The sequence below is a fragment of the Rhinolophus hipposideros genome (assembly GCF_964194185.1).
Source record: "Rhinolophus hipposideros genome assembly, chromosome: 2".
NCBI classification, from domain to species: Eukaryota; Metazoa; Chordata; class Mammalia; order Chiroptera; family Rhinolophidae; genus Rhinolophus; species Rhinolophus hipposideros.
Window position 1 is genome coordinate 50,475,561 of NC_138048.1, and position 19,065 is coordinate 50,494,625.

Here is a 19,065-nt window from a genome sequence, read left to right on the forward strand (position 1 = left end):
ATAGGACAACAAATTGACTTGGAAAAAATCCTGGAAGTACACACTGTTACCCAATAAAGTCCTGCTCTCCTTCCCCAATAAAATCTCTCTCTCTCTCTCTCTCCATATATATATATATACACATATATATATATATACACACACATATATATATATATATACACATATATATATACATATATATATATATATATATATATATATATAATAAAATAGTGCTGATGAGAATGTGGAGCAATATTGCAGTGGGAATGCAAAATGGCACAGCCACTTTGGAAGACAGTTTGGAGATTTCTTATAAAAGAAACATACTCTTACCAGAGGATCCAGCAATCACACTCCTCGGTATTTACCCAAAGGAGCTGAAAACTTAGTCCGTTCAAAAACCTACACACAAGTATTTGTAACAGCTTTATTCATAATTGCCAAAACTTGGAAGCAAGTAAGATGTCCTTTAGTAGGTGAATGAATAAACAAACTGTGGTCCATCCAGATGACAGAATATTATTCAGTGCTAAAAAGAAATGAGCTTTTCAGCACTAGATAATAATCAGGCCATGAAAAGATACGAAGGAAACTTAAACGCATATTGCTAAGTGAAAGAAGTCAATCTGAGGAGGCTATATATTATAGGATTCCAACTACACGACATTCTAGAGAAGAGACAACTATGAGACGGTAAAAAGATCAGACATCGCCAGGGGTTGGGGCAAGAGAAGAATGAATAGGTGGAACGTAGAAGATTTTTAGGGCAGTGAAAGTACTTTATGTGACACTATAATGATAGATACATGGATACCATTTTTCAAAACTCATAGAATGTACCAACACCCTCAGTGAACCCTGATGTAAACTGTGGACTATGGGTAATCATGAGGTGTCATCAGTTGTAACAAATGTACCCTTTGATGAGGGACGATGGTAATGACTGAGACTATGCATATGTAATGTCGGGGGTATATGAGAAATCTCTGTACCTTCCTCTCAATTTTGCTGTGAATCTAAAACTGCTCTAAAAAATAAAGTCTACTTTAAAATTTTATTTTAAAGAGTTAAAAAAATGCTGCATGGGACCAAAGGGAGGCATAGCGCAGTATCTAATAAACAGTAAGGCTCCCCCTTCTGACAAGGTGAGAGTCGATATTCTAAGTGAAGCAAGGGGCTTTTTAAAAAAAAAACCCTCAGTCACCTTGCAAGGATGATTTAGGAAATCCTAGGGAAGAAACTGAGCACAACTCCACTTTGGATCCACCAGACAAATAACTCCTGGAATGCTTTCTCTCTGGCAATACAGGACTGACAGGTTGTTCTTTGTGTCAGGAATAAAGTCAGGGGATGTTTCAGCTGGAAGGTTTTGGTGGTTATTTGGTTCAGTTACACCTTAACACAGATGAGTAAGTTGAAGCCCAGAACAAAGTGGTTTGCCCCATCCCCCCCCAGTTAGTGACAGAGCCAGAACAGAGAGTGTCTGGGGAAGCAGAAATGGCTTAGGAAAGCTCCCTTTTCTGACTCCAGGAGAGCTGATTATGTAGCCATGTCCTGTTTGGACCTAGCCTGCAGAGTGGCCCCTCCCAACATGAAAGACTGGGAAACAGGCCTTAGATACAGGCTCTGGCTCCATTTGCTTACCCATCTACTCTTTAGCTCTATCAAGGAATACTGGGGAAGTCGAAAGACATGAGTGTATGGAGACATCAACTTGCTCTTTGACCTTGGACAGGTTGCTGGCCTCGATGGGCTTCCTTTTCCCTATCTGAGAATGACAGGGTTTATCTAGACCCTTCAAGCTTAGGTTTCAGGATTCTTTTAGACAAGGAATTGGCAAACTATGACTCATGAGCCAAATCTGGTCAATCTTCTGTTTTTATAAATTTAGTTTTATTGATACACAGCCAGGCCTATTTATTTATATATTGACTATGACTGCTTTCATGTTAAAATGGCAGAGTGAAGTAGTTGTAAGAGAGACTGTATTGTGGGTCACAAAACCTAAAATATTTACTAGTTTGCCTTTATTTTGTTTTTTTAAGATTTTTTTTTTTAATTGGGGAAGGGGAACAGGACTTTATTGGGGAATAGTGTGTACTTCCAGGACTTTTTTTTTTTTTTCCCCAAGTCAAGTTGTTGTCCTTTCAATCCTAGTCGTGGAGGGTGCCATTTAGCTTCAAGTTGTTGTCCTTTCAGTCTTAGTTGTGGAGGGCGCAGCTCAGCTCCAGGTCCAGTTGCTGTTATTAGTTGCAGGGGGCACAGCCCACCGTCCCTTGCGGGAGTTGAACCAGCAACCTTGTGGTTGAGAGGACGCGCTCCAACCAACTGAGCCATCTGGAAGCTCAGCGGCAGCTCAGCTCAAGGTGCCGTGTTCAATCTTAGTTGCAGGGGGCGCTGCCCACTATCCCTTGCGGGACCCGAGGAATTGAACTGACAACCCTGTGGTTGAGAGCCCACTGGCCCATGTGGGAACCAAACCGGCAGCCCTCGGAGTTAGGAGCATGGAGCTCCAACCGCCTGAGCCACCGGGCCGGCCCCATAGTTTGCCTTTATTGATAAGTTTGTTGACCCCTATTCTAGATCAACTGTTGGGAAATGGTTTATTTCAATAACTTTGGCTTGAGGCCAACTGTCATCCCTCAGACAGTATCCCCAGAATATCTGTCCTTTGGATAATGGCCCAGGTCATGTCTAGGACTATATGAGCACTGCTGTTGTTTGGCTTTTTGTCTCTCAGGCTCAAATTCCAAAAATTGGCTCAAACTCCAAATTGTGATCAGCCACCATCATAACTTGTCCTATTTTTCAATCACATCTGATAAGGAGTCAGGATAGAACTTACTCCTTCCTTAGGTAAAGGAGCAAGACCAGTGGGGCTAAAGAGTTGGTGCTTATTTGAACCTGGCCTTCACAGACAAGCTGAAACTATTTCCAAAAACCTCCTAGGGAGAGGGCAGGTGGAAAAATAGCTTTCATAAAGTCCAAGTTCACAAAATATTTCACATCTGGCAAATAGCTTGAGGTAGGGTGGGTAGGAAGGAAAGGAGAACAGAATGGAAATGTGAGTAATTTTTCAGGGTCACTGCCATCACTACTAACCTTTGTGACTCAGATTTTTTAATTACAAGGGTTCATATCCAAGGAAAACTTGAGTTTCTTTATACCCACTTCCTTACCCCAGTAGAACATACTTGCCTACCATCCTCCACAATGCTATGATTCCTCAGTGAGGCATCTTTGAGGGGGTCCCTCTTACCTGTGGTATCAGGATTTGGGTTGCTGGTGTTTGGTGAAGTGACATCACTGGAAGTCACTGAAGAAACAGTGTTGATAGTAGGTGAAATAGTGGTGATAGGACTTGCAGGAGTTGCTGGGATAGTAGATGCCGTCACTGTGGTGGTAGGATTTGTAGGAGTGGTTGGGGTAATAGATGGCGTCACTGTGGTGGTAGGATTTGTAGGAGTTGTTGGGGTAGTAGATGCCGTTGCTGTGATGGTAGGATTTGTAGGAGTGGTTGGGGTAGTAGATGCCGTCGCTGTGGTGGTAGGATTTGTAGGAGTGGTTGGGGTAGTAGATGCCGTCGCTGTGGTGGTAGGATTTGTAGGAGTTGTTGGGGTAGTAGATGCCGTCGCTGTGGTGGTAGGATTTGTAGGAGTTGTTGGGGTAGTAGATGCCGTCGTTGTTGTGGTAGGATTTGTAGGAGTGGTTGGGGTAGTAGATGCCGTCACTGTGGTGGTAGGAGTTGCTGGGTCAACTGGGTTTTGGGTGGTGGCTGGAGGAACAAAAATACCAAGTTTCAGAAGATAGAACATTGAATATATAATGGAAGTTTAATATTAGAGATGACCCTTTAACAAAGCAGGTTTGAACTCCGTGAGTCCACTTATACTCAGATTTAAAAAACTTAAACCCACTTTGTTCAAGGGTCAGCTATAATTAGTACCCAAGCCATTATTTTCCGAAAAATAAATACAGCAAGTCCTTGAATAACTGTGTTTTATTCAACATCGTTTGGCTATGACATTATTGAGATGATGTAGGAACTTAACTCTTGTTTATTCAATTAGCCTATGGTAAAATTGGTTTGATTATACATCGTTTTACTTAAAGTCACATAACCTATCGATGATGTTAACTGAGGAATTACTGTATAGTTGACGACATTAAAAATGAAAATACGTGACTACCTCCAAACACACACACAAAAAACCCCATAACAACAAAATTAAAAATTAAACAGACAAACTGGGAAAATGTTATTAAAATATGACAGAGTTAATATGTATTAAGATGTAATATCATCACCCTAAATGTAAATGGACTGAACTCACCAATAAAAAGTCACAGAGTTAGCAGACCGGATCAAAACCCAACCACATGCTATCTCAAAGAGACATATCTCAGCCACAAGAACAAATATAGACTCAAAGTGAAAGGGTGGAAAACGATATTCCAAGCAAATGGCTTCCAGAGAAAAGTGGGTGTAGCCATACTTTCATCTGATGAAATAGACTTCAGGATAAATAAGGTAACAAGAGACAAAGACGGACATTTCATAATGATAAAGGAGACAATATAACAAGAAGACATAACACCTATCAATATACACACTTCCAATCAGGAAGCATCAAAATATATAAAGCAACTACTAACAGAACTAAAGGGAGAAACTGACAAAAACACATAGTAGGGGACCTAAATACGCCATTGACAGCTATGAATAGATCATCCAAACAGAAAATCAATAAGGAAATATCAGCCTTAAATGGCACATTAGATCAAATCTACACAATTGACATTTACAGAGCACTTCATCCTAGAACACCAGACTATACATTCTTTTCGAGTGTACATGGAACATTCTCAAGGACAGACCATATGTTGGGACACAAAACTAGCCTCAGCAAATTTAAGAAGATTGAAATCATACCAAGCATATTCTCAGACCCCAAGACTTTGAAATTGGAGGTCAACTACAAAAAGAAAATGGGAAAACCCACAAATATGTGGAGATTAAACAACATGCTATTAAAGGATGAGTGAGTCAAAGAAGAAATAAAAGCAGAGATCAAAAGATACATAAAAACAAATGAGAATGAAAATACATCATATCAAAATTATTGGGATGCAGCAAAAGCAGTATTAAGAGGGAAATTTATATCATTACAGGCCTATCCCAAGAAACAAGAAAAATTCCAAACAAGCAACCTAATATTACATCTTAAAGAACTAGAAAAAGAACAAATTGAAACCCAAAGTCAGCAGAAAGAAGGAAATAATAAAAATTAGAGCAGTACAGGGATGACCGGTTAGCTTAGTTAGAGTGCGGTACTAATACTGTGTTTCCCCGAAAATAAGTCCTAGCCGGACCATCAGCTCTAATGAGTCTTTTGGAGCAAAATTAATATAAGACCGGGAATATAATATAATAATATAATATAATACTAGGTAATATAATATAATATAACATAATATAAAATACTGGGTCTTATATTAATTTTTGCTCCAAAAGATGCATTAGAGCTGATGGTCTGGCTAGGTCTTATTTTCGGAGAAACACGGTATATGGTGATGGAAGGAGAACTGACTCTGAGTGGTGAACCCACATGCATTATATAGATGATGTATTATAGAAATGTAACTTGAAACCTATATAATTTTACTAAGCAATGTCATCCCAAGTTTAAAAAAAAGATGTAATATCTTTTATGTCTATAGTTGCAGAACTGTCAGTCTGGGTTTAATATTTCTCATGGTCCTCAGTGAGGACAATTGAAAATGTCACCAGATGGCGCTGTTACAACCTGGAAGTGGATTCCTTTGTCCTGCTGTTTAAAACAATTGCCCCAGTTTCCATTACACAGCATTTTAGCCATTGATAGGTATGAAGGAAGAAAGCGAAGGGGTGTGTTTAAAGAATGATGAAATAAAAATACCTCATTAAATGTGGATTAAACTTTTCAAAAATATTTTTCTAGTAATGTTTACACATGAATAATTCTAGACACATGAACTTTTTAGAGTAAGATGAATAGAGATGATCTTTGTCCTAAGGGCTCTGGTGATCATCAAAGGTGCCTTTCCAACTCTTAGGAGCCCTTGGACATATGGGGTAGTAAACTCTTAGTGATCCAGTGATCAGTTTTATAGAATCCTTAATTGTCTTTAAGAACTCTGACATGGATAATCAGTTAAAAAAAATTAAAAGTTTTAGTGAGGAAGCAATTCCTAAATCCTTGGATATAGACAACTGCCGAAGAGGCTACCTGACTCCCCCATGGGTCTGTGAGCCCCCGAATGGCGGAATCTGGCTCTTCCCTTTGAACAGGGCCTGGTTTAAATAGTCATTCTGAAATGTTGAAGAGATAAGCAATTGCTCTTCTAGGGGCAAGAAAATAATCTACCAATTGGTCATGTTGACTGCTGGTACTCCTATTCCTGCTGCTATTCTCATTTCTTAAGGGTTTACCTTGTGCCTGATAGTATCTGTGACATAGATAAGAATGACACATTTGATAGAAGAGCCCACCAATAGTCAGATGGATTAAGGGATGTGCCTCGGGTTAACCTTAATTCCCATGTGAAAGGGGTCAAAAGACTCTTGAGGGCAGAAGCAGGGACTAAACCAGGTCCCTTCACTGCATTAGGGCCCAATGATATCGGGGGCCAAAGAGAAGGCTACTTCAGGGCACCAGGCCCTTGGGACTTACTGTGCCACTCTTGTTCGGCCTCAGGAACACTCAAAAGACAAATCTCTGGTTTGCTGAACCCCAAATCTTAGTCCAGGGGCCTCTTTACTACTGCTCTATCTTCCTTCATTGCAAACTGAAAAGTCTTGTGTCTTTGAGCTGAGTTGGAGAGAAAATTTCATCCCCAAAATAGTCCACTTCTTAGACTGAGGGAATTGGTAGGGGAAGCCTGTTGATTCCACCTCAAAGACAACAAACATGATTAAAAGAATTAAAAATGTTTAAATGTTCCTTACCTGAGGTTACAAAAAGGAGAGCAAGAAGAGTGAGGTGAGCGAAGGTTTTCATTTTTGATCTTCTTGCTAGGTAATCCAAGGAGGAAATGATTTTCCCCCAACTATCTTTAGTTTTAACTCTCTTTCAGGTACAAAGTCCAGTCATTAACTGACGTCAACCAGCCAATGGCAATTACTAGTTAGGGTTTGGCCATATGCTGTAGATCTCCTCTGAGCTTTTGAGATACAAGAGATGAATCTGATCTTATGGACTATTTTTCTGTCTCATAATCCAAAACAACTCAGGACAGCCCAAACATCCTTAGGAGGTGGGGTAGTGGTGGTAGTTAATCTCTTCATATCTCAAATGGCCCCAAGCTACCATCTTTTAGGTGGTCACCTTTCCTTTAAACATCCAATAATATAGTCTGTGCTTGACTCACCCCCAGTTGAGTGCAGGAAATCCATTTCCTTCCAGCTGTAGTTCCGAGAATCCCTGAGGAGTACTTATGTCACCTTTCACTGTGCATCACCGCTCTGCGCCTCCCTGACCGTCATGTCTAGTGACTTTGTAATCATGTCTCCAAGGGTCCATGGCTCTCCATAGATTACTGTATGTGGATACAGCCCCCGTTACTGTCCTCAAACAGAGTTAACATCAAATTGTAGCATTTAACCTAACTTGACTGAAGGCTTGCGGGTGAGAGGTCAAGAAGGGGGAAAATACAGCACAGAAAAGGGAAAAACAAAACAGATGACAATCTCTTCACTCCTGGTCATGTTCCTGCCTCACAGCTCCTCTATTCACCTGTTGCGCCTCAGACCCTGACCTCTCACCACATTTCAGGAACCAGCTTTATCAATTGGATGAGAGTTTTCTTAACCTAGTCCTCCCGCCTTAAAAATCCAAGACCCCAACTCCCCTGAGTCTAGCCCCAACCTCCAATAACCCCTTGTGAATATTAGCCAAAGTTTTAACTCTGACTTTAGTGAAAACACATTTTTTAATATTATTTACACAGCAGGTTAGTTTCTTGTTGTCTCACAAGTCTCTATTCAGGAATGGGATTTGGGGTTGGCTCTTGCATAGCAGAGAGGCCAATTTTAATATTTTTCCCAAGCAAAGACACCTCTCAGGCCTATATGTTGTGCTGTTATTCTCAGCTTGAATGATGCCTGGCACCAGGAGTTAAACAAAAGCCTTTTAAAAAAATGTCTTTTTTCTTTTAAAACTCACTTTATTGAGGTAGGTATAATTTGCATCAGTAAATAAATCCATTTAAAGTGTAAAATTCCACGAGTTTTGATAGATGTATAAACATGTGAAGCCACCATTATAATCAATATTGGAACATTCTATCACACCCAGAAGCTTCCTCTTGCCCCGTTACAGACCATTCCTCCCTCCACCCCGAACCCCAGGCAACCATTGGTCTGCTTTCTGTCACTAGAGATTAGTTTGCTTTTTCTAGAATTTTATGTAAGTGGAGTCATACAGTATGTACTATATGTCTGGCTTCTCCCCCTCAGCACAATGATTTTGAAATTCATTCATATTGCTATGTGTACCAGCCCTTCCTTCCGTCCTTTCTTCCTTCCTTTCTCTTCCTTTCTGCCTTCCTCTCTTCTTTTCTCTTTTACAACTTTATTGAGGTATAACTTATGTATAGTAAACTGCACAGATTTAAGGTTTTGACATGTGCATACACCCATGAAACCAGCATCATAATCAAGACATCAAACATTCTCACAGTCTCCAAAAGTTTTCCTGTGTCCATCCTTCCCCACACCTCCAGTCTGAGATAATCACTGAGTCTGCATTTTCTAGAATTTTATATAAATGGAATCGCACAGCTGTACTGGGTTTTTATTTTTTGGTCTGGCTTCTTTCCCTAAGCATAATTATTTTGAGATTCATGTTGTTGTGTGTATTAATAGTTTATTTTCTTCTTGAATATTATGCCATTTATATGGATGTGCTGGATATACCATGGTCTGTTTATCTATTCATCTGTTGATGGACATTTGAGTTGTTTCCAGTTTTTGACTACTACAAATAAAAGAGTTATGAATATTCATGTACACGTCTTTGTGTGGACGGATATACACTTTTGTTTCTCTTGGGTAAATACTTAGGAGCGGAATGGCTGCATCACATGGTAGGTGTACATTTAACTTTTAAAAACTGTTTTCCAAAGTTGTGCCATTTTACATTCCCATCAGCACCATATGAGACCCAGCTGTACTGATCCTTGCCAACACTTGGTTATCAGTCTTTGAATTTGAACCATTCTATTTTGTTTTAATTTACATCTCCCGATGACAAATGATATTGAGCATCTTTTTATGTGCTTATTAGCCATTCATATCTCTTCTTTTGTAAAACAGTTGTTCAAATAATTTGCCCATTTTTCAATTGAGTTGTTTGTCATCTTACTTTTGAGTTGTAAGTTCTTAATATATGGCTTGCAAAGATGATCTCGCTTTTTGCCATTTTTACATGGCATTTCAACCTATGACATTCACTTTATAAAAGGCTAACCAGGAATGTAGGAAAGCTGAAAAAGTGGTTTGAGGTCACAAAAATAGTCATAGGGTCTCAAATCCTACCTCCTAAACCAGGAAGAGCCCACTGCTCTATCTTGTCTCAGATTCAAAATATCAAGGGAGTAGGATGCACAGAGTTCTACCACCAGCATCTGCTGGTGTTGTTATATTACAACAGTGTCAATATTTACTGATTCTCCATATCACTTCTCTGCTGAGCATACAGTGAAGTGACCAGGAAGGGATAGAGGCCTGCTAAACACCTGTTCTTCTGTTTCATCCCTGGCCTTACCTGGGAAAACACGGGCAATGAGAAAGGCAGGCAGTCCTGACAGTATGAACCAGCAATCATCCTTTCTCATGCCCCTTCCTAACCCAATCCACACCAGACTGCAACATCCCAGGATTATAGAGACAATGTACACAGAGCTTCTCAGTAAGGGAAATGCTTCTTCCTTAGTGCCGATTTTTCCTCTCATGTGGAGGGGACTCAGAGAGTGCCATGCTGTCGGCATGCCTTTGTTCATTCTGCCTAAGTGAGGTGTAGGGACTTAGTTCAGAAGAATACATTGGGAATACTCACCTCAGATCCTGCCCTTTCCCTTCTGGGAGAGAACGTCGGTATTCACAGCTGTTGTACCTGGGAGGGAAAGGATTCAGCATTAGGAAGCCCTACGCTACATTCTCCAAAATAAGCTCCTTATTCAAAGTGATATTTTGTCTTCATCTGCCATATGCTTTGTTTTATTGCTCACATGATTCAAAACCTGGGCAAGAAAAAGGTGTGATATTTATTCACACACCAGCTATATTCTAGATACTTATCTATAAGTCAAGAATAGAGACTCCATTTTCCCATAGAAACAATGTTATGCACCAGAAGGAAACATGGACAAATTACTGTGGTTTGATTTGTTGGGAGGCGGCATCATAGTTGACCTCTCTTCTTGAGATTTTCCTCTTCTCACACACAAAGGATGTGAAGGGCTCCGAAGAGGTTCAAATGCTGACATGTGGACTTTTAACTACTGGAGATGTTTTCCAAAACACCTCGACCTTTAAAAGGCGCAGGCATTGGCTTTTGGAATCTTGGCTTGTTAAACTCCACAATTGCTTATCTACTCACCCCACTGAGTTTAGTCAGCTCTAAAAAAAAAAATGTTTGTCATCATCATCTATCTTCTGGAATTAATAAGCTCTTGGAAAAGTTATATGGAGGAAGTGGTTTTACTTCTCACCTACTTCCTCTTCTATTCCTGAGTGAGATTATAGAGAGGTTTGACTAAGGTCAGAGAGCTCTCTCTCTCTCTCTCTCTCTCTGTCTGTCTGTCTCTCTGTCTGTCTCTGTCTGTCTCTGTCTGTCTCTCTGTCTCTCTGTCTGTCTCTCTGTCTCTCTCTGTCTCTCTCTGTCTCTCTCTGTCTCTCTCTGTCTCTCTCTGTTTCTCTGTCTGTCTCTGTCTCTGTCTCTCTGTCTCTCTGTCTCTCTGTCTCTCTGTCTCTCTCTGTCTCTTTCTCTGTCTCTGTCTCTGTCTCTCTGTCTCTCTCTCTGCTACAAATTGTAATTCAGGCTTCCTCAGAGGAAGCAAGTGGTTCTAGAGAGTTGAACTGCTCTCAGGGATGCTAGTGCTGGGTCTGGGCTTGTTGCTCTTTAAGAGGAAAATTGCCAACAACAGATCTGAGCCGGTCTGCACCTGTTTGGGGTTTGCAGTTGGGTCTGGTTTGTGCCTGTCGGCCTTCCCCAACTCAGTTATTCCTAAAGTGAGAGATGATGCAAAGAGGGCAGTGGCTCTCAAAACGTGTTCCCCAGACCAGCAGCGCCAGCATGACTTGGAAAGGTTTTGCAAATGCACATTTCAAGCCCCAGCTCAGACCTACTGAATCAGCCATCCGTGTTTTAACAAGACTCCAGGCAACTCTGACACATGCTCAGGTGTGAGAGCTACTGAGGCTGTACCGTGTTTCCCCAAAAATAAGACCTGTCTGATTGAAAAATAAGACCATCAGCTCTCATGCGTCTTCTGGAGCAAAAATTAAGACCCAGTTTTATTTTACTATAAGACTCGGTCTTTACAATATAATATAATATAATATAATATAATATAATATAATATAATATAATATAATATAATATAATATAAAATAAAATAATATAATATAATATAATATAAAATAAATATAATATAATACTATACTGCATCTTATATTAATTTTTGCTCCAAAAGACGCATTAGAGCTGATTGTCTGGCTAGGTCTTATTTTCGGGGAAACACGGTAGCCCACAAGGTTTCAGGTGGTCCATGGACACAGCATTAGAGAACATTGATTCAGTTAGAGGGCAAAAATATGTGCCTTTGAAATTTATTTCAGTGTCGTGCGGGGCGGCCTGCGGGGTCTCAGCTCCCGCTCCCCACATAAGAACATAGGATGTGGTGAGGCCAAAAACGAACACCCACAGAGCCCTAGGTAGGGGAGTCATACCACTATATTCTCGCTGGCGGCTGGGTTGGAGACACAGGAAGCAGGAGCCACACTGTTCGCAACACTCACTGCAGCGCTTGCAGGCTCAGCCACCATCTTCTTGCTAGCCCCCACTTTTCTGCTCGCGTAGCCACGGGAGTTATATTAGTGGCTCACTGGTTACAGCTGATGGCCAGCCAATCACAGTTGATGGCCATTTACTACCTGAGCCAGCACTTTTCTATGTGAGGCTGAGAGCCTGTAAACTGCTTTCTGGGGCTCTGTCCCCACACTCCACCCCTACAGGGTCTCGCCTCACAATTTACGAGACAAGCATCTTCCGCGAGGGGCCCTGTGTGAGGAGCCTGGAGGTGAATGCAATATCCTGGACACAACCAGGCTCTCTGGGCACAGCCAGGGTTTCTCAGGGCACCACCAGTACTTCTGGGTACAGCCAGACTTCCTGGGCTTCTTAGGGTACCACCAGTTTCCCCAGGTTCAGCCAGGGCTCTCAGGGCACCACCACTCTCTCTGGGCACAGCCAGACTTCCTAGACTCAGCCAGGGCTCTCAGGGCACAGCCACTCTCTCTGGGCCTCTCAGGGTACTGTGCTGGAACAACAGCGGCTCACAGTCAAGATGCTTACATATTCTCGATGGCGGCCGGTCAAGATACAAAAGCAAACATCCGCCAGTTCCAATACATGGTGGTATGTTCCCAAACAGTCAAGTCGTCCTTTGAATTAGGGATGGAAGGCAACTCCCCATAGTCCACAGTCATTTACCAGGGCTGTCCTGGGGGTGAGGGACGACCTTGACCTCACCCTCAGCTCTCATGGAGGACTCAGCAAGCGTTTCCTCCTGGGACTACAAGTCCTGCATCCGGGCTGCCTCAGCAAGCAGTTCCCAGCCCACAGGGCGGCAACAACCTTCGCTTTCTCTGGCCTCTGCTGATTGGGGAACTGTCCATGTCTTCCCACCCCTCCACGGGGTCCAGCTCTCTGGCAGCTGCTCCTCCTGATCTTCCTGAGACTGACTGTTCATACACACAAACTGCTCCACTGCCCTTCGGAGGAGCAGTACCCTGCTCGCTGTGCCACGTGTCATGCAGGGCGGCCTGCAGGGTCTCTGGTCCCGCTCCCCACATAAGAACGCAGGATGTGGTGAGGCCAAAGAGGAACACCCACGGAGCCATAGATAGGGGAGTCACACCACTATATTCTCGCTGGTGGCTGGGTTGGAGACACAGGAAACAGAAGCCACACTATCTGCAACCTGCTGTCCAGTTCTCTGCAATATGTAACCCGTAATCCGCCGTGCTAGCTGCAATCCGGGCTTGCCAGCTCAGCCACCATCTTCTTACTAGCCCCCATTTTTCTGCTAGTATAGCCATGGCAGTTTATATTAGTGGCCAATGGCTCACTGGTTACAGCTGACGGCCAACTAGCCACAGCTAATGGCCAGCCAATCACAGATGATGGCCATTTACTACCTACGCCAGCACTTTTCTATGTGAGGTCAAGAGCCTGGAAACTGCTCTCTGGGGCTCTGTCCCCACATTCAGTTATTCTGATTATGGCCGGAGAAAGTCTCATTTACTGCTAGTATATCTTTAACTGTTCTCCAATACTCGCATATTTCCCTTTATAAGGAAGACAGAGCAGGCCTCAGGCACAGAGCCTTTGGCAATCAAAGATATACACCTAGAATCTGGTGACACTTTATTTTTATTGTATTTATTTTATGGTGATTTGCTATTTATGGCAAAGGAAACTAGTGTCTTCTTTGAGGTGATGATGTAAAGTTTATTTTAAAAGTAAATTCATATAGGTCTTAAAGAAATAAGTCAATTTCATGAAAAATATTATGGAAGAAAAAGTAGACATGCTAGAGTAGTACCCGCTATCCACAGGGCATAAGTACCAAGACCCCCAGTGGGGTAGTACCTGGGGTAGTACCAAATCCTAGTCAGCTTTTTCAACCCTGCCAGAAATGTGGCGGCAGTGTCTTCCTCAGCGGACGCAGACTCTCCAGTAATTTTTATGTTTTTCAACCCAAACCTATTTCAGAATCTGTGTAACCATCCCTCAATTGGCAATAAATGGCCTAGTGTTAACTCACTTGAGGGGATCCCTTACTGAAGTCTTCAGATGGGCTCAATGCTTTCTGATGCAACATTTTGCGGTCAATTGGAACACATTTTCTGTTCACGTCTTCCACTCACAAATTTAATGCCTTTAAGCTCTGATCACACACTGTGGCTGTAGCTTTTACAGTTTGAGGTGAAACAGCAAAACTAGCACAATTTTTTTTCCTTTTTCACAATTTCACAGACAGAAGATTTGTTCTTACCACAGATCTTAGCAACCTCAGCATATGGTTTTTTTTCTTTCCTTATTAAGTCGAGAACTTTTACCTTTTCACTTAAAGAAAGCACTTTACAGCTTCTCTTTGGCATCTCTGAATTGCCAATATGACTACTCTTGAGCTTTGGGGCCATTATTAAGTAAAATAAGGGTGACTGGAACACAAGCCCCGTGGTACCAGAACAGTCGATCTGATAAGTAAGATGGCTGCTGACTCACCAGTGGGTGGGGAGCGTATGCAGTGGGAATACGATGGACACGGGTGATTCACATCCAGGAAGGATGGATCGGGATGGCTTAAGATTTCATCATGCTACTCAGAATAGCGTACAGTTTAGAACTTAATGAATTGTTTATGCCTGGAATTTCCCATTTAATAGCTTTAGATAGCAATTGACCACAGGTGACTGAAACAGGAAGGTGAAACCATGGATAAGGGGGAACTGCTGTATATGGTTTGTCAAGAATCCTGAGGATGGTACAAAATTGACAGAAATTTGGAAAACACTGCTAGGACACGTCATTGCATGGGTGTTGAGGGAGAGCGCCTTCAAAAGTATAGGGGGCAGGGGAAACAAACAAGTAAATTAACTGAAAAAGAAATGTGCAATATCAACAACATGAAAAATACTACATCACACTAGTAAAAGAGAAAATAAATCCAAGCCTGAGCTGGAGCTGAACTCTTGAGTAAGTTTCTGATTGACTTTGATCAGATAAGTACCTGCTTCTTTTCCTAGGAAGTGCCTCCCACCCCCACCAGACTGATTCAGTCTGGGGAGAGTATAATGAATGACTTTTAACTTAATAGTCAGGGCTTGAACTTGACTTGCCGCTACTCCAATAATCTTTCATCAGATATTCTGTTTGGTGGTTGTTGTTCCTAGTCACCTATAAAATTTCTCTTCCAAGAAGGAATCTTTGATCTAATTTTCTCAGGAACTGTTTTCTTTATGGAAAATTTGAAAACCATCTTCAGTATGTACTCATAAATAATTCCTTGAGAGGTGGCTTAGCACCATGAATCAATTAGATACTATACTTTTATTGGCAAAGATGAAAAGAATGACAGTGCTTGCTGTTGGCAATGGTGTGTGGGAAACAGACCTCATTTCCCTTTCCCAAAGACAAATTTGCCAATGTGTATTACAGACCTTTACAAATGGATGCAATCCTTGACCCAACAATTCCTAAGGAAATAGCCAGACATGTGCTCAAAGACATTGTACAAGGATGTACTACTATTATTTTTCATAGAAAAAAAATTTAAACTATGTAAATGTCCAAAATCTGGGCTTGGTCAAGCCAAATTTGATGAGTTCGTAAGAGGAACATTACATAGTGATTATAACAAAGAAAATTTTTAACAATACTTGTATTTTTACTAAGTGCGAATAAACTATAAAATATATATACAATGAGGTACTATACTTGGGTTCCACCAGCCAGTGTCGAGTTTAGATTCTTTCCTTCATTCACCAAATACTTAAGAGTATCTACAATACTCAGACACTGTTCCAGGCTCTGGGAATGTAGCAATGAACTGAAATTAACATTTCTGCGATAACTCTTTTGTGCAAAGTACTACAAAGGACACTCTGAGAGTGGTGGGGGTAGGTATAACGGGAAGACCTCATCTTGAAACACTCTCGGCAAAGTACACCAATAAGCACAATACCCAGCAGAGGCCAGCACACAGCAGGCATGCAATAAACAGCCCTTGATTGGCTTCCTTTCTTTGGGGGCAAATATCCCAATCTCTGCTCCACCCTGGGCAGTAGCTGACACACTTGGCAGGAACAGAAACCACCCTCCTCTCTGACCTCCTGACCTGATGTGGGGCCTGCAACCTCAGAGAGACTCCTCCTTTCTTGATGGAGACTTCTCTCCCAGCGGCCCTCTCTCCTCTCCCCAGAAGTCTTCTTAGTGTCTCTGGAAATCACAGGGATGGAGGGTGGAATGTGTGAGATGGGGCTAGGCAATGGTGTACAGAACTCTCTAGAAGGATCTTGTCCTAGCTCCTGCTGAGTCAAGATTCCTTGTAATAATCTTCCCTGTAAGTATTTGTAGTCTCTTGAAAAATAATTCCACGTTTCTAAATAATGCCTTCTTAGAGGGTGGTGTAAATGTGTGGGCTTGTGAATTGAAAAACTAATTACCAATGTGGCACAATCTCTGGATTCCTTTTCTCCCCTGAGAAAAACTTAAGTTTTAGCTGAAAATACCTTAGTGCTCTTGCAGGGCTGGGGCTCCCAGGGTGGTGTGCCCACATGCCCCCAGCATGGAGTGGTGAGGAGGGTAGTTCTCCATCCAAGAGAATTAAAAATGAGTTGGATATCACTTTATAGTTACTAGGGTGGCTATTGGGAAAAAAAGACAGATAATGGCAAGTGTTGGTAAGGATGTGGAGAAATCAGAACCCTCATATATTGCTGGTGGAAATGTAAAATGTGTAGTCACTTTGGAAGGCAGTCTGGCAATTCCTCAAAAATTTAGCTGTAGACTTACTATTCGGCCCAGCAATTCCACTTCTAGGTATATTCCTAAGAGAAACAAAATACATCCACACAAAAATTTGTACATGAACTTTCATTATTCATAATAGCCAAAAGGTAGAAAGAACCCAGTATCCATAAATTGATGAATGAATAAGCAGAACATGGTCTATCCGTACAATGGAATATTATTCCACCACAAAAATGAATGAAGTTCTGACACATGCTATAACATGGATGAACCTTGAAAACATTACGTGAAACAAGCAAGTCACAAAAGACCACATGTTGTATGATTCCATTTATATTAAGTGTCCAGAATAGGCAAATCTATAGAGACAGAAAATAGATTAGTTGCTGCTAAGGCCAGGAAGAGGTGAGAGGATTGGGGGATGATGGCTAAGAAATATGTTTCTTTTTGGGATGATAGAAATGTTCTAAAATGGGTTGTGGTGATGCTCTGAATTTAAATGAGTGAATTGTATGGTATGTAAATTACATCTCAATAAAGCTGCTACCAAAAAAATCAAATTGAAAAATAGTGAGCTGGGATAGGATTAGGTGGACACTTCACCGGGCAATTTTAGGGAAGACTGTCTTAAAGCAAATTTTTATTCACCAGAGGCCTCTCTCTATGCCCACACAGAAACTTTTGTAATAACCACAACTCTGTATAATTCAGAAGAGCTATAGAAATGTAGTTATTGGGGGTGGGGGGAGGGAGATGAGGGTAAAGGGGATCAAATATATGGTGATGGAAGGAGAACTGACTCTGGGTGGTGAACACACAATGGGGTTTATAGATGATGTAATACAGAATTGTATACCTGTAATCTATGTAATTTCACTAACAATTGTCACCCCAATAAATAAAAAAAAGAAATGTCATTATTAATATTAATAACAACTTACATTTAAAAAGCACATACCGGGGTGGATGGGTGGCTCAATTGTTTAGAGCGTGAGCTCTGGGCAATGGGGCTGCCGGCTTGATTCCCACATGGGCCTGCGAGCCGCACCCTCTGCAACTAGAATGAAGTCAATGAACTGCCGCTCAGCTCCCGGGTGGCCAGATGGCTCAGGTGGTTGGAGCTCCGGCTCTCAACCACAAGGTTGCTGGTTGGACTCCAGCAAGGAATGGTGGGCTGCGCCCCCTGCAAAAACAAGGGCAACTGGACCTGGAGCTGAGCTGCGCCCTCCACAACTAAGATTGAAAGTACAACAACTTGATTTGGAAAAAGTCCTGGAAATACACACTGTTCCCCAATAAAGTCCTGTTCCCCTTCCCCAATAAAATCTTAAAAAAATAAAAAAATAGAAATAGAAAGCGCATACCATGTGTCACCATTCTACACGCTTTACAATTATTAACTCAAAAACATGAAGTAGATTTACTATTATAATATCCATATTATAACTAGGAACCAAAGCATAGATAGTGCTGTGACTTATATCATAGTCAGCAAACCTTTTTCTATAAAGAGCTAGATAGTAAATATTTTAGGCTATGTGGGGAAAGAGGCAAAATTGAGGATATTATGCACACATTTATATAACAAGAAAAAAAACAAATTTCCAAAAAAATTATTGGTGAAATTTAAAATATAATAAGTGAGCACAATTTTTGGTAATACTGCTTTACCAATGGAAGAATAGAATTATTTCTTGGAGGGGGGATATTAGTTTGTTTAATTGCAGTTCAAAATTAGGTTTCCTATCAAAACTGATTACAAATATTCAACTGTAATGCTAATTTATAATAAAATTTTATGTATGTCATCTTTGAAAATGTCTTTCAACACAGATAGGTACTGCCAAACGCTGCTATTAGTCCATGAGTATATAATTTTAATTAAGTATATTCGTTGCTTGGAAGGCCGTTCTTAAATTCTATGAGATTCTTCTATGGGTAGATACGTTTTAGATACCATTACAATGCAAATTTATCACTTTCAGTTGAAAGTTAAGTAGATGCTTCTCAATTGCTTAGTAAAAAGTATTTTGAAATACAGAAATTTTCTTCACATTTGCATTAAAGTCCAAAAAGCACTGCTGGAACTATTCAGAATATATGTCTGCTGCAAATTTATGTGGGAAGGAGGATCTTGTTTCTCCTTTTAACTTGTGACCACATGGAAAGTATAGAAAGCAGCTTGGCATTACTTGGGATATACAAAACATTAGCTGTTAAAATGACTTTACCACAGTATAAAATTTGCATGTAAGTGCTGTTTTGCCTTGTAATTATA

At 41.1% G+C, this 19,065-nt stretch overlaps 1 protein-coding gene across 1 annotated transcript in view; it reads right to left on the reverse strand.

Moving 5' to 3' along the window:
• MUC13 (mucin 13, cell surface associated) overlaps positions 1–7,510 on the reverse strand; it is a gene marked incomplete at its 5' end in the record, with an annotated part of 29,764 nt that extends 22,254 nt beyond the window's left edge. Inside the window, 2 exons of the mRNA XM_081078997.1 lie at positions 3,245–3,760; positions 7,486–7,510. Of these exons, the coding sequence (XP_080935123.1) occupies positions 3,245–3,760; positions 7,486–7,510 (541 nt within the window). The remainder of the gene's footprint in view (positions 1–3,244; positions 3,761–7,485) is intronic.
• Between the last annotated feature and the right edge of the window lie 11,555 nt (positions 7,511–19,065).